Source organism: Schistocerca nitens, chromosome 10, assembly GCF_023898315.1.
Source record: "Schistocerca nitens isolate TAMUIC-IGC-003100 chromosome 10, iqSchNite1.1, whole genome shotgun sequence".
NCBI classification, from domain to species: Eukaryota; Metazoa; Arthropoda; class Insecta; order Orthoptera; family Acrididae; genus Schistocerca; species Schistocerca nitens.
In genome coordinates this window covers 210,307,863-210,329,937 of record NC_064623.1, presented here as the reverse complement: position 1 = coordinate 210,329,937, position 22,075 = coordinate 210,307,863, and the positions used below count along the sequence as shown (strand labels likewise).

The 22,075-nt window shown below is 41.9% G+C and overlaps 2 protein-coding genes across 2 annotated transcripts in view; one reads left to right on the top strand and one right to left on the bottom strand.

Annotated features, from left to right (window-relative positions):
- Positions 1-7,316, bottom strand: part of LOC126210661 (putative ATP-dependent RNA helicase DHX57) — a 238,405-nt gene extending 231,089 nt beyond the window's left edge. The window contains exon 1 of the mRNA XM_049939992.1: positions 7,095-7,316. Coding sequence (XP_049795949.1) covers positions 7,095-7,189 — 95 coding nt within the window. The 5' untranslated portion in view covers positions 7,190-7,316. The remainder of the gene's footprint in view (positions 1-7,094) is intronic.
- Positions 7,317-7,395: 79 nt separating this feature from the next.
- LOC126210662 (ATP-binding cassette sub-family B member 10, mitochondrial-like) overlaps positions 7,396-22,075 on the top strand; it is a 137,531-nt gene continuing 122,851 nt past the window's right edge. The window contains exons 1-2 of the mRNA XM_049939993.1: positions 7,396-8,013; positions 8,284-8,490. Coding sequence (XP_049795950.1) covers positions 7,638-8,013; positions 8,284-8,490 — 583 coding nt within the window. The 5' untranslated portion in view covers positions 7,396-7,637. The remainder of the gene's footprint in view (positions 8,014-8,283; positions 8,491-22,075) is intronic.

The following is a 22,075-nucleotide window of genomic DNA, read 5'->3' as shown; positions in this document are numbered from 1 at the left end:
AGTCACAATCAAGCTTCAGTAGCCCATTACAAACAGTATTGTAAGGTGCTTAAAGTGTTATTAGGAAGGCAAAGAGTATGTGACATGCAAACAGAATAGCTAATTCACAGGATGAAATTAAAACCATGTGGTCAGTTGTGAAGGAAGTGTCTGGTCAGCAGCACAAGGTTGACAATATAAAATCAGTTTGCAGTTTACTGATCTCTCTGTGAGGTACTGGATGGGTTAAACAAAAGGTTTCGAATGCAAGGCATATTTTTTCCATTTAACTAAGGTGTTTGTGTTGATCACAAAATATTGCTCCAGAAGTTGGACCATTACGGAATACGGGGAGTATCTCACAATTGGTTCACCTCTTACTTTAGCAACAGACAGCAAAAGGTCATTATTCACAGTGTTGAGAATGGCTGTGATGTGAGGTCTGAGTGGAGTACGGTCAAGTGGAGTGGTGCCCCAGGGATCAGTGTTGGGGCCACTCCTGTTCCTTATTTATATAAATGATATGCGGTAACTCTAAAATATTTCTGTTTGCTGATGACACTAGGTTGGTAGCAAAGGATTTCATGTGCAACATAAGACTCAGTTTTTACAGTTTCTAACACACAAGTCAACAAAACCTGACCTTATAATGTCAGTGAGTGGGCATATGATTAGTAAAACTGAACAGTTCAAATTTCTAGGTGTTCAGACAGATCATAAATTGCCATGGAAAGCACACGTTCAAGATCTTGTTCAAAGACTTAATGCTGCCATTTTTACTATTTGAATGGTATCTGAAGTGAGTGATTGTTCCACACGAAAATTAGTCTACTTTGCTTATTTTCATTCGCTTATGTGGTATGGTATTATATTCTGGGGTAACTCTTCCCACTGATTGATTGATTTTAATAGGGAAGCTAGAACAGCTTAGGTCTGATACGCCACTGCCCGCACCGAAACTAGGTTTACTGTGCGGTATCGCTCCCTGTATAGCTAGTAAAGCCAACCAGTATCCTTAAATAGTGCAAGGAGTCCCTCTACCAGTTTTTTGTTAGACACAATTTCTTCAGGTCTAGTTGTCCTGAAGATTCTGTGTCGTTTACTCTCCAATGCCATGCATTTGAAGATTAAGTGTGATGCATTTCGTTCACCCTCATTAAAGATCCTACATTTAGGGTCCTCTTCCGTTATCCCATTGTGTGTAGATGTTTTTCGAAGTTCCCATGGCCGGTCATCAGTCCAGTCATGAGTTTGATCTCTTTCCTGTTCAATCCCAGGATTACAGAGCTTCTTTTAAAACATGGCTTGGGCTGTTTTTGTTTATCGACCTTTGTCCAGTACCCTACATGCTGTTTCCTAAGCCAGTTCCATAGTTCTAATTTGATCATAGCCTTGGTGATTGTCAGGACAGGTTCCGGTCCAATAAATGGAGTTGTTGCCCGCATCCTAGTCAATCTATCAGCTTGTTCATTGCCACAGATCCCTGAGTGGCCAGGGACCCACACTACATTTACCCTATTGCTTCCCACTAGCTCCACTGGAGCCCTGTGGCAATCTGAAACAATCTTAGATCTTGTTTCAGGAGCTGCCAATGATTTCAGGGCTGTCTGAATAGATGTAGATGCTACAGTCATTGTAGCACCTATGCATATTCTCCGCCACACACGCCCTGATTGCAGTAATTTCAGCTTGGAATACAGAGGCCAGTTTTCCTAAAGAAATGATGCTCTCCAGTCTTGGCTGAACCCCGTACACCCCTGCCCCAACGCCTTAGTCTGTTTTCGACCCATCAGTGAACCAAACAATGTCCCCCGTATGGTGTCTAACTGTTTTTTCCCACTGCTCCCTACTTGCAATTATTATGTTGTAAGTCGAAGCAGTTGGGAGCTGTTATACAGTCGGCAGATATTTCCCCAGCCATTCCTATATTTACCTCACTCACTATGTTAGTGTGTGATTTTGGATATCTGAATGAGACCCAGTTTTTGCCAGTTTTAAGTCTGTGTGCCCCCACTGCTGCCTCCATCTTGGCCCAAAGGTGAAGTGGACGCGTATCCAGCATGGCTTCCATTCCAGTGGTTGGCGTGCTGCTAATTCCGCCCGTTATGGCTAAGCAGGCCAATCTCTGCACCTTAGCAAGCTCCTTAGCAGCAACCTGTTTTTCTACCTCCTGTCACCACACTAAAGCCCTATAGGAAATCCTAGGTCTTACCACTGTGGTGTATATCCAGTGCATACCCCTTGGGCTTAGGCCCCAGCTTTTGCCACAAGCCCTCCTAGTACTCACTAGAATACTTTTCGCCTTGGAGCAGATTCCCTTAATGTGAGAGGTCCAAGTTAGCTTCTCATCCAAGGTTACCCCTAGATATTTCACTATCCCCTTCACAGGTAGATTTTCATCGAAGAGCTTTAGCACAATAGTCTTCTTAAGATTAACTCTCAGATCCTGTTTAATGCACCATTTCTGCACAAAACTCTTCCCATTCTAAAAGGATATTTTTGGCTCAGAAACGGGCAGTTCGGGCAATAAGTGGTGTACGTTAACGAATCTCTTGTCAACCCCTGTTCACGAGTCTGGGTATTTTGACATTGGCCTCTCTCTCTATATATATTCCTTACTGTCATTTCTTGTTTAACAATATTAGCTTATTCCCAGGAGTAAGCAGCTTTCACTCAGTTAATACTCAGCAGAAATCAAACCTGCATTTGGATTAGACTTCTGTAACTCTTGTGCAGAAAGGTGTGCAGTATACTGCTCCATCCATTTTCAATAAGCTACCACTTGAATTCAAAAATCTTAGCAGTAATCCATGCTCTTTTAAATCTAAACTGAAGAGTTTCCTCATGGGTCACTCCTTTTATTGTCACGGAGTTCCTTGAAAACTTAAGCTGATTCTTGTTGTAGTGTTGATTGTGTTTACTTAAACTTATGGAATGACTTTTTTCAGTTTCATTAAGATTTATTTTTATCTGTTATTACTTTTATGTTGTAATTTCATGTACTGGCACATTCTATGACCTCTGAGATTTGCTCCTCAATTTGGTCCCACAGAACTTGATGTGTAAATAAAATAAAAGATACATAGGAGACCATAGTCAAATACATAGAGGGAGACCAAGAGATGAATACACAAAGCAGATTCAGAAGGACGTAGGTTGCAGTAAGTACTGGGAGACGAAGAAGCTTGCACAGGATAGAGTAGCATGGAGAGCTGCATCAAACCAGTCTCAGGATGGAAGGCCACAACAACAGGAGACCATTATGTTCCACATTTCACCAAAAGGAAGTTTCCCATTATTCATATGGCCACTGAAGATGGCCAAGTGAATATTCCTGAATTTGAATCGTGAATAGTTGCCAATGTAACTCAGAAGTAAATCTCATCAGTGTGGCAAAGCAGCATAAATCACTTGATGAGGGCAAGATTGTATACCAATTCAGTTCCTTTCAGATTACACTGATGTAACAGCTCTATACTTAGCAATCCTATACAACCACTTGCTCGAAGGAAGATTTCTACTTAAAGACTGAAGTTGCACAGGTCACACCTATACCAAAGAGGTATCAGGAGTAATCTACTGACCTACATCAAAGAGGAAGCAAGAGTAATCCACTGATTTACATATCCACATTGCTGATGTTGATTTGCAGTAGGATTTTGAAACATATGCCGTGTACAAATATTGTGAATTGCCTCAAAGAAAATGATCTACTGATACACAGCATGGAATCAGAAAATATCATTGTTATGAAACATAACTAGTTCTCTATTCACACCAGGTAATGAATGCTATTAACAGGAGATTTCAAATTTAGTCCATATTTCTAGATTTTCTGAGAGCTGTTGACACCTTTTTCTCATGAAAGATTTTTAATCAAAGTGCCTACAGAGTATCATCTCAGGTGTGCGACAGGATTCACGATTTCCTGTCAGGAACATCACAGCTCATGGTAACCGAGTCATTGAGCAAAATAGAAGTTGTATCTGGAGTCACCCAAGGTAATGTTGTAGGTCCTCTGCTGCTCCTAAGCTATATAAATGATTTAAGTGACAATGTGAGCAGCCATCTTAGACTGTTTGCAGATGATGCTGTCCTTCCAATCTAGGGACCAATGACCTCGTTGCTTGGTCCCTTACGCCATATCAACTAAGCAATTTACACCATAGTAAATTCATCAGATCAAACCAATTTCATAATGACATAATGATGTAGACAAGATACCTGTATGGTACAAAAAATAGTAATTGACTGTAAATAATGAAGGGTCGACAGAAGCGTCCGATCCCACGCATCAGCTTTGACCCGTGACGTAAGGGTGTTGTCGTGTGTAACATCATGACGGTGCGGAGTTTGGTTTGTGAGTGTGGCGTGTTTGTAGATGTCGTCGTGTTGTGGTTGGTTGTGCTCTCTGGTGGTATGTTCAGGGTTTTCGTTTGTGTGGTGTAATGGGCTCAGTTTGCTTTTGCTCATTATCCAGAATTGTTCAAGTGTCGGCTGTGTTTCTAGTGGAATTCGTTTCAGCGAGTTAACGATTTTGTGTGAAGGTTAATTTCGTGTTGTTCACTGTACATCGTGTGGTAATTTTAGTAAAATTAATCGGTTGTTGTTTTTGTTCAGGAATGGATATGATGGATAAAATTACAGTGCGCAGGTCAAGGGAAATGTTTGATCTTAATGTGTGGCTGTGTATGTTGATATTGGTATCGGGAGATGTTTTTGAGCTATATAGGCCAAGGGAAGTGTTGCTCCTAATTTATGGGATTGGGAGCTGCTGTTGAGCTGTATAGGTCAAGGGAAGTGTCCGATTTCAGATGATATTGTGTTTAGTGGTATTTGGGGAGTTTTGTGATGTCGTTTTTTTTTTCGTCGTTTTGTGTGGGGTTGGGTGTCTAAATTTGTTTATATTTAGTTTGCCCCCACCCAAAAACAACCCATTTCCTGTGCTTGTCCCATTAGTGTCATTAGGCTTTTTGTGGAAAGTGTTTGTGTTTGTTTTTCAATGCATTTTCGTCCTCATAATGTGTACGTACCGACTTTATATGAGCCATATTGGAATCGTGGTTTGTGGTAGTTTCCGCCATATTTGTGACGTCATGGGTCAAAGCAGACGGGCGGAATCGGACGCTTCCGTATTTCCATATGAAAATCCAGATGAATACTACAAAGAATCGATTAAATTTTGGTTACACAATAAATCCTACAAATCTAAATGCTGTCAACTAAACATCTAGCAATTACTAACAAATTAAACTGGAACGATCACACAGATAATGTTGTGTAGTAGGGAAACCAAAAACTGGGTTTTATTGGCAGATGAAATAGGTCTACAAAATGGACTGCCTACATTACAGTTGTCCATTCTCTTCTGGAGTATTGCTGCATGATATCTGATCCTTAGCAGACTGGTCTGACGGGGAACATTTAAGATGTTCAAAGCAGGACAGCTTATTTTTTAAAATTGCAAAATAGTGGGGTGCCATGGATATGATATGCGAATTGAGTGGCAATCATTAAAACAGAGGTGATTTTTTTTGTTGTGACAAGATCTCTTTACAAAATTTCAAAACCAATATTTTCCTCTGAATGTGAAAATATTTTGTTGGTGCCAACCTAGATGTGGAGAGATGATCATTGTAATAAAATAAAGGAAATTAGAGCTCATACAGAAAGATTGAAGATCCATTTTTCCCGCATACTATTTGAGAGTATGTCTGAAGGTAGTTTTATGGACTCTCTGCCAGGCAGCAGTAGTTCTCTGTTTTTATCTTAAATCAGAAGGTGGCCTAATTTGGCCAAAAACAGTAATAACAGATGAACATGATCTAGATTGTCTTGTTTATCAAACATATCATACACACAACATGGAAGGCACGGCATTTCAGTGAATTTTACCAAGGAGAAGCAGGAAGGGATACATGCATGGACGCTCTAATCCCAACTTACATAAGATAATATTCCCAAGGCCATAGTGTGTTACTGAATTGGATAAAATTGTTACCAAAGTTAACAAACATGAAAAATTAATGTTTAAGCTGCCACACCATTCAAAATAATCATAAAAATTTTAGTTAGCTCTATCCTTGGGTAAGATGCAACAGCAACAACCTTAAACAAGTATCAAATTCATCAATGGCTAAGATTTTCAAAACTGTGGACTAGCACTTTTTTTAATGCACAACACATCTAAACAGTCTGGGTACGATCACAGCTTTATCCTAGGATTTTTTCCTCGTCATTTATCACTTCTTAAGCATCAAAAATGACAGCTCCAATAAGGTACATATCTACATCTGTGTATTCCACATTCAATGTCAGGGGCTAGGAAATGGTAGTTTATAACCCACTAGCCTAACTTTAAAAAAGGGAATTCCAAGTGAGACTTACTTTATAGCAATTACGAAATATCCAATTGAATTTTCAAGCTTGTTCCACATAACAGATGATGCTCATGATTCTAATGCACCCCAAAAACAAATTTTCACACTATGTGCAGAAACAAAAAGAAACCACCCCTCCGGTTTCACACAGTTCAGCAAAATTACAGCTACTTGTTGGTTATCTACAGATTTGTAACTGACTATTTGTTTCTCTTCCACAATTACTTCACGAATTCCTAGTATCAATGACGTTGTTATTCTGCATTACAAAAACACTTCTGCTTTCTGTTAGATATTTTGTTACCATGGGCAGCGTGAAACAGTTGTGCATTTCATTCTTTCCTAGGAAAAGTTTAGGCTAAAGTAATATTGTAATATAAGTGTTTCTCCAGCATGCTTCCTAAGTACTGATCGCAACAGGAACACAAAGGCAGTTCTACCAAATTATCTTTATAAAACCTGATGCGAAACCCAATATCTTCAGTTACTACAAAAGAGAGAGAGAGAGAGAGAGAGAGAGAGAGAGAGAGAGAGAGAGAGAGAGAGATGTTGCGGCTTTATTGTATTGCACAATACCGTACCATTATCTCCAAATGATGAACTTCATAACTACCCAATAAGAATCATTTATATTTCACTGGGTACATCCAGAACATAATTTCTTGGTTTATGATATAATAGGCGTTTTAATTACCATTTGTATAGTTACACTCAAATGTTATGTATAAAGCCTACCTGCTGGAAAATCGCTCTGGTTTTGTACTTGGACGATCATCATATTCGTCATACTGACTCGCTGGCGTGTCACCAGTAACATTTTTGTCTGTCATTTTAGTTGAAAATCTATTTGTTTTTAATACATTTATTAACGTAAGTATCTTCCATGCATTACGGCAACAGACGTGTTCCCAATACCCAACAATACCACTAGTGCACCACACTGATATCTTCTGTCCACTTCTGTCTTCTGTTTCAGAACAATATACTTTCGTATGTCGGGGTGCCAACCCAGCGGAAACACACGAACCAAGTAACAAGTGAATAGCTAGTGTTTATGCGATAAAAGTCATCGGGAGCATGTTGAAAACGGTATAGTGTTGGGCACAACAAGCGTTTAGGAAATGATGAAGCACTTTTCAAGCATGCGGTGTGATATGTAACAGCAAGAGAAAGATGCTTTGTGGACTGTTGTGGTAAAATAGAAATTGTTATATGTGATGAACAACAAAGTAGATGTGCCGTAAAATTTCAGTCTAATAGGGGTATTTATTAGTCAACATGTATTTTCAAGGAAAATTATCAGAAGTTGTCGGCCGGTGTAGGCATTTAGACAGAAATTATGCATTCATTATGCAGGCTGTAAGATCGAAATTGTCATGCAACACACATATTATGTGTAGTTACTCCACAAGCATGCAACAGCCTGTTCGTTTCGTAGTAATTTCGCCTAGAATTCCGCAGTCATCAAGATTAACTGTAAAATTTCGAAACATTTTCTCGAATTCTGTTCGGTATAAATCAGTATTGCAGTCAAGAAACAGCAAACTGGTACCAAGAACCAAACAGACACAGACAAGTTCCTTTGTAATGCCAAAAGCATCTGAATTGAAAAGATTGTTGTCTCTGGCAAAACCTGAACGGTGGACATTAGCCGGTAAGCGCAGATTTGTCTGAGAACTAGAATCTCAAGTACAGATTTTTATCTTTTCCCAGCACATTACAATAATATGTAATTAGGCGTATACAAACTCTTACTTATTTAAGTTCTGTGTTTTCTGTTACTTTAATTATGCACATACAATTTGACACAAAATTTAGTTATACTTCTACATTCTTTTATAGCAGTATGCCCTGTAAAAACACGAAAACTCTTCATGTTACATATAGTTGCATATGGTGTTGAAGATGAGACTTATGTCACCAGGTGCCATATGTCTCCTTGCCATCTCAAGCACAATAACAATGGCAGTACCTTTCTGCTTGGGGAAAGTTATTGATGTAATATACAGCAAAGATTCAGACCCACAACAATCAACAGAGAATCTCAAGAGGATGTCATTAATGTTGCTAGGGGTGTTTCTGATTGGTGGTCTCTGCAACTTTGGCCGTGTGTACCTAATGGCAGTATCAGGTATGTTATTTAGTATGATTGTGACTCTGTAAGTGAAATTATAGAAAATGCACAGCTTGGAAATATGTTTACGTAATATAATCGCATCTTGATAATGATAAAGCTTATCTTGTATTACTCTTACAGTGACAGAGCTCTTTATACCATGATTTTCTCATCTAAGTGTCATATATCCTAAATAGAATTTCCAGGTTGCACTTTATTTTTAGCTTTCTCACTTCCAAAAACATTTGGCATGAAATTAAAGGCTGTGAGGCTACGTAGTTAATTTTGCATGTTACATTGATCAGAACTGCAACTTGTGCCATGGCATGAAACAAGTCAGTACACATTGTAATAAATGTTCTCAGTGATATATGTCTCTCTCTCTCTCTCTCTCTCTCTCTCTCTCTCTCTCTCTCTCACACACACACACACACACACACACACACACACACACACACTCTGTTTGAAGTTCATCTACATCTACATGGATATTTTGCAAATCACATTTAAGTGCCTGGTGGACAGTTCATCGAACCACCTTAACAATAATTTTCTATTACTCCATTCTCGGGCAATGATGTGCGCAGAAAAAAAGAACTGCTATAGCTTTCTGTGTGAGCTCTGATTTCTCTCATTTTGTTATGATGATCATTCCTCCCTGTGTAGGTCAGAGTCAACAAAATATTTTTGCATTCAGAGGAGAAAGTTGGTAATTGAAACTTCATGAGAAGATCCTGCTGCAATGAGAAATGCTTTGTTTTAATGATGAACATGCCAAATCCTGTATCATGACCACCCCTATTTCTCAATATTACAAAACATGCTGTTACTTTCGAACTTTCTCAGTGTACTCTGTTAATGCTATCAGGTAAGGATCCCATACACCACAGTTGTTGTTGTGGTCTTCAGTCCTGAGACTGGTTTGATGCAGCTCTCCATGCTACTCTATCCTGTGCAAGCTTCTTCATCTCCCAGTACCTACTGCAACCTACATCCTTCTGAATCTGCTTAGTGTATTGATCTCTTGGTCTCCCTCTACGATTTTTACCCTCCACGCTGCCCTCCAATGCTAAATTTGTGATCCCTTGATGCCTCAAAACATGTCCTACGAACCGATCCCTTCTTCTAGTCAAGTTGTGCCACAAACTTCTCTTCTCCCCAATCCTATTCAATACCTCCTCATTAGTTACGTGATCTACCCACCTTATCTTCAGCATTCTTCTGTAGCACCACATTTCGAAAGCTTCTATTCTCTTCTTGTCCAAACTAGTTATCGTCCATGTCTCACTTCCATACATGGCTACACTCCATACAAATACTTTCAGAAACGACTTCCTGACACCTAAATCTATACTCGATGTTAACAAATTTCTCTTCTTGAGAAACGCTTTCCTTGCCATTGCCAGTCTACATTTTATATCCTCTCTACTTCGACCATCATCGGTTATTTTACTCCCTAAATAGCAAAACTCCTTTACTACTTTAAGTGTCTCATTTCCTAATCTAATTCCCTCAGCATCACCCGACTTAATTTGACTACATTCCATTATCCTCGTTTTGCTTTTGTTGATGTTCATCTTATATCCTCCTTTCAAGACACTGTCCATTCCGTTCAACTGCTCTTCCAAGTCCTTTGCTGTCTCTGACAGAATTACAATGTCATCGGCGAACCTCAAAGTTTTTACTTCTTCTCCATGAATTTTAATACCTACTCCGAATTTTTCTTTTGTTTCCTTTACTGCTTGCTCAATATACAGATTGAATAACATCGGGGAGAGGCTACAACCCTGTCTCACTCCTTTCCCAACCACTGCTTCCCTATCATGTCCCTCGACTCTTATAACTGCCATCTGGTTTCTGTACAAATTGTAAATAGCCTTTCGCTCCCTGTATTTTACCCCTGCCACCTTCAGAATTTGAAAGAGGGTATTCCAGTCAACATTGTCAAAAGCTTTCTCTAAGTCTACAAATGCTAGAAACGTAGGTTTGCCTTTTCTTAATCTTTCTTCCAAGATAAGTCGTAAGGTCAGTATTGCCTCACGTGTTCCAACATTTCTACGGAATCCAAACTGATCTTCCCCGAGGTCGGCTTCTACCAGTTTTTCCATTCGTCTGTAAAGAATTCGCGTTAGTATTTTGCAGCTGTGACTTATTAAACTGATAGTTCGGTAATTTTCACATCTGTCAACACCTGCTTTCTTTGGGATTGGAATTATTATATTCTTCTTGAAGTCTGAGGGTATTTCGCCTGTCTCATACATCGTGCTCACTAGATGGTAGAGTTTTGTCATGACTGGCTCTCCCGAGGCCATCAGTAGTTCTAGTGGAATGTTGTCTACTCCCGGGGCCTTGTTTCGACTCAGGTCTTTCAGTGCTCTGTCAAACTCTTCACGCAGTATCTTATCTCCCATTTCGTCTTCATCTACATCCTCTTCCATTTCCATAATATTGTCCTCAAGTACATCTCCCTTGTATAAACCCTCTATATACTCCTTCCACCTTTCTGCCTTCCCTTCTTTGCTTAGAACTGGGTTTCCATCTGAGCCCTTGATATTCATACAAGTGGTTCTCTTCTCTCCAAAGGTCTCTTTAATTTTCCTGTAGGTAGTATCTATCTTACCCCTAGTGAGACAAGCCTCTACATCCTTACATTTGTCCTCTAGCCATCCCTGCTTAGCCATTTTGCACTTCCTGTCGATTTCATTTTTGAGACGTTTGTATTCCTTTTTGCCTGCTTCATTTACTCCATTTTTATATTTTCTCCTTTCATCAATTAAATTCAATATTTCTTCTGTTACCCAAGGATTTCTATTAGCCCTCGTCTTTTTACCTACTTGATCGTCTGCTGCCTTCACCACTTCATCCCTCAGAGCTACCCATTCTTCTTCTACTGTATTTCTTTCCCCCATTCCTGTCAATTGTTCCCTTATGCTCTCCCTGAAACTCTCTGCAACCTCTGGTTCTTTCAGTTTATCCAGGTCCCATCTCCTTAAATTCCCACCTTTTTGCAGTTTCTTCAGTTTCAATCTGCAGTTCATAACCAATAGATTGTGGTCAGAATCCACATCTGCCCCAGGAAATGTCTTACAATTTAAAACCTGGTTCCTAAATCTCTGTCTTACCATTATATAATCTATCTGAAACCTGTCAGTATCTCCTGGCTTCTTCCATGTATACAGCCTCCTTTCATGATTCTTGAACCAAGTGTTAGCTATGATTAAGTTATGCTCTGTGCAAAATTCTACAAGGCGGCTTCCTCTTTCATTCCTTCCCCCCAATCCATATTCACCTACTATGTTTCCTTCTCTCCCTTTTCCTACTGACGAATTCCAGTCACCCATGACTATTAAATTTTCGTCTCCCTTCACTACCTGAATAATTTCTTTTATCTCGTCATACATTTCATCTATTTCTTCATCATCTGCAGAGCTAGTTGGCATATAAACTTGTACTACTGTAGTAGGCATGGGCTTTGTGTCTATCTTGGCCACAATAATGTGTTCACTATGCTGTTTGTAGTAGCTAACCCGCACTCCTATTTTTTTATTCATTATTAAACCTACTCCTGCATTACCCCTATTTGATTTTGTATTTATAACCCTGTAATCACCTGACCAAAAGTCTTGTTCCTCCTGCCACCGAACTTCACTAATTCCCACTATATCTAACTTTAACCTATCCATTTCCCTTTTCAAATTTTCTAACCTACCTGCCCGATTAAGTGATCTGACATTCCACGCTCCGATCCGTAGGACGCCAGTTTTCTTTCTCCTGATAACGACGTCCTCTTGAGTAGTCCCCGCCCGGAGATCCGAATGGGGGACTATTTTACCTCCGGAATATTTTACCCAAGAGGACGCCATCATCATTTAATCATACAGTAGAGCTGCATGTCCTCGGGAAAAATTACGGCTGTAGTTTCCCCTTGCTTTCAGCCGTACACCACAGTAGTACTCCAAAAGATGATAGGCAGGCATAGTGTAGGCAGCCTCTTTAGTAGATCTGTGTTCTGCCAATAAATCGCAGTCTTTGATTTGCTTTCCCCACAACATTTTCCACGTGTTCTTTCCAGTTACAGTTGTCCCTAATTGTAATTCCTAGATATCAAGTTGAATTTACAGCCTTTAGATTCGATTCATTTATCGTGTAAGCGAAGTTTAACGAGTTCCTTTTAGCACTCATGTGGATGACCTCACACATTTTGTTGTGTATGGCTAGTTGCCAAGTTTTGCACCATACAGATATCATTTCCAAATCATTTTGCAATTTTTGATCTTCTGATAAATGACAGGGAAATACGGAAGCGTCCGATCCCCCCCCGTCTGCTTTTACCCATGACGTCACAAATATGGCAGAAACAAAAACACACACACACACTTTCCACAAGAAGCCTAATGACACTAACGGGACAAGCGCGGGAAATGGGGTGTTTTGGGTGGGGGGCAAACTAAATATAAACAAATTTAGACACCTTGTGTAGCTACAACGTGTAAGTGAAGACAGCCATGCATGAATACCAACCCACCTCCCCAGTGGTCGTAACCCCTGCGACCTATAGAAGATAAAGATGCTTCAGTAGCTGATTAGTGTTTTTTGTCTTTAAAAAAAACAAAAAAAAAAAAAAACACCTCACAGGATAGAACAAACAGATCAGAAAGATAAATATAATAAACTAAAACAGAAATTGGAGGAAACAGATAATTAAAATAAGTAATAAGTGTTTTTAAATTAAAAAAAAAAAACTCACGAGATAGAACGAACAGATCAGAAAAGTAAATAAAATAAGATAAAACAGAACTGGAGACAGCCACACTCAAACCAAACTCCGCGCCGTCATGACGTCACACACGACAACACCCTTACGTCACGGGTCAAAGCCAACCCGTGGGATCGGACGCTTCTGTCGACCCAATGACAGTATGACCTGTAAACAATCTAAGAAGGCTGCTCAGAATGTCTCCAAAATCGTTTATATAGATAAGGAACAGCAGAGGATGGGCCAACAAAAGTGTCAGATTCCACCCATCTGCTTTGACCCATGACGTATGGGTGTTGTGTGTGACGTCATTGTGGTGCGGAGTTTCTGAGATGGTTATATTTGTAGGTGTAGTCTTGTTATGTTTGTTGGTGGTAAGTAAATCCTTTTTTATTTTTTTTTATTTTTGTCGAGTTGTAATGTTCTGTGTATTTATTGTGTATTGAATGTGTTTTAATCTATGTAGGGATTTGAATTTTTGAGGTATTGTGGTTTTGGTTTTGTTTTTCGTAGTTGTAGGTGTTGGTTTTTTCGTATCAATAGTTGTGGTTGACCTATAAAGATAAAGGAAAATGACTGATTCCAATTTTTGTAGTTTTATATGTAGGTATTGGTGTTTTGGTATCGTCAGCTGTAGTCAAGGGAAATGTCTGATTCCATTTTCCATAGTTTTTGCTGTAGGTGTTGGTGTTTTGGCATTATGAGCTGCGGTTGACCTATATATGTCAAGGGAAGTGCCCAATTCCTATAGATATGTTTTTTTGTGATAATTTTTTTGTTCATCATTTTGTGTTTTTTTTTTCTTTTACTGTTATATTTATATTGTCCCCTCCCACAAACTCCCAATTTCCCGCGGTTGTCCCCACAGGGGGCTTGCCACTCTTTGGCAGGTTCATGCTTGGCTGCCATGGGCCCCCAGCCTTTGCAGCATTTTTTCCCTTCTGTGCTGCATGTCTATCCTCTCACTGTTTTTCTCCCTCACTTGTCTAGGATGTTATTGGGAACATTCTGCATTGTCTGTCACTCACATAAGAACAGTCTCACCCTTGTACCCTTCTCACTGCACCGCGGTTCCTTGTGGTTTCACTTACTGAAGACGGTCAGTCCTTTGCTACGGTAAATCCGTTTATTATTCAATAAGGTGTTCATGCAATTGCATGCCTGTGAAATCCTGCTCTCGTTTATGCACTTGTACTTTTCTTTTGGAGACTACATCTGATTCTCAAGCACAACAACTGCCTGCTGCCTCGCTTCTCCACGGCTACCCTCTTGGTGTCGAGGCCCATAGAACTTTGAATTCTTCCTGTGGTGTAATTTACACCAGGCTGCTTGACGGCCTAACCGAGGCTGAAATCCAATCTTACCTCTCTGATTAGGGTGTCATTGCCGCCCATCACGTGATGAAAAAGGTTGATTTCTCCTTAGTGCCCACCTGCACTCTTTTCCTCGCGTTTGATAGAGTGGTGCTTCCATCCAAGCACAAAGCACGCCACAAAATTCACAGTCCGGCCGTACATTCCGAACCTGATGTGCTGCTACCAGTGTCACGATTTCAATCGCACTAGAACGTCTTGTTGACACCCAGCCAAATGTGTAACCTGTGGCAGGGATGCACACGAGGGTGATTGTCCGCCTCCTTCTCCCAACTTTACCAACTGCAATGATGGCTGGGCCGCCGCCTCTCGAGATTCACTCGTGTATCTTGATGAGTGGGCTGTCCAAGAGATCCGGGGAAAGGAAAAAGTGCCTTACCCAGTCGCTCACAAGTTACTTGCTAGTCGCAAACCTTGCGTTCTCCCACCTGCCACCTATAATTCTGTTCTTGTTATCCCTCGCTCCGTGAAGGACATGGCCACGCAGACATGTTACTTCCAATTCAGCTCTGAGGTTGTGAAATCGTCCAGTGTCAAGATAGCATCACCATCCCCACATCCTGCTGTGCAACAAGCCGTCAAACTCGTGCCTCGAGGGGTGAAGCCACCAGCTACACAACCGGTAGACAGGAAAGGACAGGAGGAGTACTCTTGTGAAGACTTCTTCCGTCCCTCCAGCCAAACAACACCCGAGTCTTCCTCTAATCGGAAAGGCTCAAAGAAGTCCACCAAAGGCAAACAGTCTTCACCTTCACCAACTCGAAGATCCTCTTTGACAGTGTCACCACGTGATACCTTAGTCCGGCCGGCCTCTGTGTCGCTGGTGCACACCACCAACTGTTTTCAGCGTTGGACTCCACAGACTGACCGCACAAACAAGCTGATGCTTCTGTGGGCCCCATGGTGCAGGATCCTCCTGCTTCTGTCCTCTGTAGTAGCGGCTCTTCATAGGCTGCTACTCAGCAGCCGCCGAGGTGACACCCCCTACATCTCTTCGTAACCCTTATGAGGCTCCTCCAATGGAACGTTCGTGGCCTTCGGTCCCCCAAAAAGGATATACGGCTGCTTTTAGCATCCCAGCTTCCCCTTGTACTCTGCCTTCAGGAAACGAAATTGCTCCCTCACGACCGCTTTGAGCTTTCACATTTCTTAACAATTTGTTTTGACCTTCCCCCCTGAGGTCGGCATCCCATCTCATGGGGGCGTCATGCTGTTCATATGGAATGACTTTCACAATCAAACCATCTCCCTGACTACCCATCTTCAAGCTGTTGCAGTTCACCTTTTCCTTCCCCACCTGACTTTTTCCGTCTGTACCATTTATGTCCCTGTGTCATTTTATGTCACCAGGGCAGACTTCCTTCAGCCTAATGGGCCGCTACCGCCCCCATTTTTGCTACTCAGTGACTTTAATGTACATCATTCCCTTTGAGGTTCTCCCAGGACCTGTCAGAGAGATGCCTTCTTGGCTGACCTTCTTAACTAACTTAACCTCTTCTGCCTTAACACTGGAGCACCCATTTTCCTTTCCGACTCCTCGCACACCTATTCCCATTTAGAGCTATCCTTCTGCACTGCTTCATCTTGAGTGGTCTGTCCTTTTGGACACCTACTCGAGCGACTATTTCCCGTGTGCTATCCGTTTGCTGACTCCTACCCCATCTGCGTGTACACCCAAATGGCAGCTTACTAAGGCTGACTGGTGACCTCTGAAGACCAAGATTCCCCCAGTTGTGATAACCAGATGGATATTTCACAAATGTCATCCTTATGGTTGCAGAATGTTCCATTCCTCACACTTCCTCTTTACCACATCGTTTCCCAGTTCCTTGGTGGACTGAGACATGCCATGATGCAATTCACACACGGAGACGTGCTCTTCATGTTTTTAACCATCATCATACGATGGCAAACTGCATTCATTATAAACAAGTGTGTGCAAAGTGTCATTGTGATCTTAGGGATAGCAAAAGAGCTGGCTGGATTTCATTCACTAGCTGTTTTAACAGTTCCACCCTTTCCTCTGTCATGTGAGCCAACTCTATTGTATCTCCAACACCTTGGGCCACCATTTTGCGGAACTTTTGAGCTCTTCCCACTATCACCCTGCCTTCCTCCATTGGAAATGAGCAGAGGAGGCTTGTGCAATACCCTTCTCTTCTCCGAATCATGAATGCTACAATGCCGCCTTTACTGTGAGGGTCTAGATCATACTCTCAGTTCATCCTGATCCTCTGCCCCAAGGGCAGGTGCCATTCCCATTCAGATGTTGTAGCACCTTTCTCTTGCGGGCAAGCATTTTCTGCTTAACACGTACAACCACATCTGGGGAGAGAGCACATTTCCCAGACACTGGCAGGAAGCCACCTTCATGCCCATACCTAAGCCCAGTAAGGACAAAATTTTTCCTTCTAACTACTGCTGGAACATATGATTCATGCCCGGCTGGTAGGGTGGCTCGAGTCTCGCAACTTACTGACGAATGCACACTGTGGATTTTGAGTGCGCCATTCTGCAGTTGACTATCTCTTTACTTTGTCCACCCATGTCACAAATGGGTTTCCTGTGCAATTCCCAGATTGTGGCCGTATTTTTCGATTTGAAGGCCTACGAAACCTGCTGGAGACCTGGTATCATCCGTACTCTTTACACATGGGGTTTCCATGGCCACCTGCCCTGTTTCCTTCAGGCAAAGACCAAGTTTTCAAGATGTGTGTGGGTTCTACCTTGTCGGACATCTTTATCCAGGAAAACGGTGTGCCTCAGGGTTCTGTCCTGAGTGTCGTCCTCTTTGCTATTGCCATTAACCCTGTAATGGACCATCTCCCGCCGGGCATCTCCAGCTCCCTTTTAGTTGACAATTTTGCCATCTATCGGAGTTCTTCATGAACCTGTCTCACTGAGTGGCGTCTTCAGTGATGTCTTTATCATCTTTACTCCTGGATCATTGACAGTGGCTTTCGCTTTTCCACTGACAAAACTCTCTCTCTGAATTTCTGGCGGTGCAAATGGTTTCTCCCACCATCTTTACATCTTGGGCCTGTTGCCCTTCCATTCATTGAAACTACGAAATTCATGGGGCTCACGATTGATAGGAAACTCTCTTGGTCCTCCCATGTGTCTTACCTGGCAGCCCACTGTATGCGGTTCCTTACATCTCCTCAATGGTACTCCCAGGGGTGCTATCGAACCAGCCTCCTCCGTTTGTACCGGGCCCTTGTCCATTCGAATCTCGACTATGGATCCTTTGTTTATGTGTCTGCACATCCATCCCTCTTACGCTGTTTCAACATTTTCCACCATTGTGGCATCTGTTTGGCCACAGGTGCCTTTTACACTAGCCCAGTTGAGAGTCTGTATGCTGAAGTTGCTGAACTACCACTGTCCTACTGCTGTGACTTTCTCCTGAGCAGGTATGAATGCTGTTTGTCTGCCATGCGTGGCCACCTGTCCTGTGCCTCCTTTGATGATTCCTTTGATTGCCAGTATGGGGTGCGTCCCTCTTCTCTGTTGCCTTCTGGAGTCCACTTTCGGCACTTGATATGACGGTTTAACTTCACACTACCTGCACCTTTCCTGGTCAGTATGAACCCTTCACCACCTTGGCTTCATGAAGCCCATGTTAACATTGGCCTTCATTCACTTCCTAAGGACACTACTCTAGCTTCGGTCTATCACCTTCAGTTTCACGACCTTTGCATGGAACTTCACGATAGTACCCTTGTATACACGGATGTATCTTGGACTGACTGTGGGGTCAGGTGTGCCTTTGTCATTGGCACCCGTGTCTTTTGATATTGGCTTCCGGCACACTGCTCAGTATTTACAGCCGAGCTCTTCGCCCTGTGTCAGGCCGTGGAGTAAATCCGGCAACACAGCCTTTTCAATTGTGTCCTCTGCTCAGGGTCACTCAGTGCCCTTCAAAGTGTATGTGTGCTGTACACTGCCCATCCCTTAGTGCAGTGGGTCCAGGAAAACTCTCACTTGCTCACTCTTGGTTGGGCCAGTGTGATGTTTCTTCGGGTTCCGGGTCATGGCAGTCTGCCAGGAAATGGGGTTGCTGCCAAGGCTGCAGTCCTCGTACCTCAGCCCGCAAGTTCCTATATTCCCTCCGATTATCTCTGTGTTGCCATCTGTCAGGAGGTAGTGTCCTTTTGGCATCACCAATGGTCCTCGCTTCAGGGGAATAAGCTCCGGCTTATTAAGCCTCTCCCAGTGGCTCGGGTAACCTCCTCGTGGCCCTCCCACTGGGAAGAGGTCATTTTAACTAGGCTGCGTATTTGGCACTGCCTTTTTAGCCATCGTCATTTGATAAGTGTCACAACCGCACCACTTTGTACATATTGCACCCAGGTTTTAACTGTCTGCCACTTCCTGATGGACTGCCCATTTTTCTTAACCATTTACATTCCCGCTTGGGCTTGCCATCTGAGTTATCAGCCATTTTAGCAAATGACACACGGGCTGTCGACCGTGCTTTAATTTTTCTCTGCCAAAGCAATATGGTGAAGGCCATTTAATTTTTAAAAAACATCATAGTCGCCATTGTCTGTATAAAATATTTATTATTATGATAATCAATATTTTATCAACGGCAACTATGATGTTTTTTAAGAAATATTATGTGACTGTGAATCCCAACCACGAGAAATTTAATTTTTAGATTTGGACTTCCACGTTTCTGTATGGTGTCTTTTTTAGCCCTTTTTCCACGTGCCTGTTTTTAGCTGTTTTCTAGTATGTAGTTTGGGACTGATGCATTGTCGTGTTTTATCACCTCTCTGTCTTCGTGTTCTACAGCGTTGACTTGGGCGCATATGACCCCAGTTGTTTTTTGTGTCCAAAAGCAAAACAAAACTAAGCCAAACAAAACCCCTAAATGCAGTTTGTTTTCCCCCTCAATGTGATGGCATCTACCAACAGGAAGGTACAAATTGTCATACAGCTCTTGGTGTACATGCTTGGTTTGAAGAGCACCAGGATGAGTTTACGGTACTTCCCTGGCCACCGGACTTCCCGGATTTAAACCCAGTCAAGAATCTGCGGGACCACTTAGATCAGACTGAACACAACGGATCCTCTATCGAGAAATGTAGCGCAGTTGGCCGTAGCACTGGTGCGTGGCTCCACATCCCTCCCTGTACCTTCCAGAATGTTACTGACTGTCTTCCTCCGTGTGTCACACCAACCCGCACTGTAAAAGGTGGTTATTCAGCCTTTTGACAGGTTGTCACATTAATGAGGCTGGACAGTGTATATAAGAACAGATAAAAATAGCAGAGGTTGTTAGCCTTGTTTAGACATAATGGATGTGAACTTAAAACCGTGACAGAATTCTATCCTTGTCCACCCCTATAAATTCCAGACTTCGCTTGTACATCTATGTAATACTCCATGAGCCACCATACGGTGCATGATGGAGAATATCTTGTACCACTACTAGTCATTGCCATTCCTGTTCCCCTCACAAATGGAGCAAGGGAAAGATGACTGTCTTTGTGGTCATTACACGAAATGTACGTTTGTGGAGATAGTCCACAAATGATGTTGATGGTGATAGCGATGATGATCCGAGGAATGTAGGGGACGATGCGGGAGACCCGCACCGCCGATGAGGCAAGGTCCTAGCGGATTTGGTTTGCCATTGCCTTCCTCCGACCATAATGGGGATGAATGAGGATAATGAAGATGACACAACAACACCCAGCCATCTCGAGTCAGGAAAAATCCCTGACCCCGCCGGGAATCGAACCCGGGACCCTGTGCGTGGGAAGTGAGAACGCTACTGCAAGACCACGAGCTGCGGACTGTCCACAAATACAGGCCCCACATGTTGACTGATCCTGCTGGTAGCAAACCTAGCAACGTACCTCTGAACTGCTTTGATATCTTCCTTTAATCAGGCCTGGTAGGGATCTCCAACACTCAAGCAGTACTCAAGAAATGGCTGTACAAGTATTCTGTATGCAGCCTCCTTTGTAGATGAGGAACATTTTTCTACAATTCTCCCAATAAACTGAAGTCAATCATTCACTTTCCCAACCACTCACCTTACTCGGTTGTTCTGTTTCATATCACATTGCAATGTTGCGACTAGATATTTAATAGATTTGACTGTGTCACGCAGCACACCACTGATACTGTCTTCAAACATTACAGGATTGTTTTTTCCATTCATCCGCATTAACTTACATTTTTCTACATTTAGAGCAAGCTGCCATTCATAACATCTACTAGAAACAGCTTGCTGCTCACCCTGCCCGTCAGATTGTTTATGTATGTAGAGAACAGGAACAGTCCTAACATATTTTCGTGGGGCACTCCTGACGATACCCTTGTCTCTTAGAAACATTCACTGTCCAGGACAGCGTACTGGGTTCTGTTTCTTAAGAAGTCTTCAAGCCACTCACAGTCCATATATCAAGCCTTCATTAACAATATGTAGTGTGGCACCGTGTAATGCTTTCCGGAAATCTAGGGATATTGACTCTGCCTGTTGTCCTTTGTCGATGGTTCACAGGATATCTTGTGAGAAAAGAACAAGTTGAGTTTCATGTCAGTAGTTCTTTCTAAATCTGTGCTGTTTTGTGGACAGATGCTTTTCTGTCTCAAGGAAATTTATTATATTTGAATTTAGACTGTGCCCCTCTACTGCTCTTCCCATTCCCAATTCAAACACCCCTGAATGCTGTAACAGATGTCACAATAGTGTGTCCCTCCTGCTAATAATTTTCTGTGCACTTTTTTCTTTGCATATTATTTTCTCATGTAAGTATAGTATTCTTTGATAGCACCTTACTTCAGATACTTAAACTATCTTTTTTTTCTGGATTTCCAATGCTTCACATTTTTCTACCATACAATGCTGTGCTGCAGGAATACATCCTCACAGGAACTCCCTCCTCAATTCTTCATCAAGATTTACCATCAATGGAACTCAAAGAAAATATTCTTTACAGGTTTAACAACTTTTGATCTGTTCCTTGCATTGGGTGCTGTTCATAATCTTAATTTTTGATTAGGAGAATGCTTTCTTTTCCTCTAATTCTTTGTCATTCCAAATTTTGATATCTTCCTTTGTAATCACCTTATTTGTGCTTCATTTAATTTGATTTGATTAATGCATTTAGACGAAAACAACAAGGATCGTAGCCCACTATTGCCTGCGCCAAAACTGAATTTACTCTGCAGTTTCACTCCTTATGATTCTAGTAAAGCCAAACGTACCCTTAGGAGATAGTAGGAAAACCTTTAGTAATTCCTTATTATACGCGATTTCTTCAGGGTCTTCCGACCCGAATAATGTGTGTGTTATGCCCTTCAGTGCTTTGCATTGGAAGACTAGATGTGGTGTGGTTTCATCCTCCTTACCAAACAATCAACACCTAGGGGCTTCTTGCTCTATACCCATCATGTGTGAAATATGGCTCCAGTATCATTAGCTTGCCATGTGTTTTATTCTACATGCTGC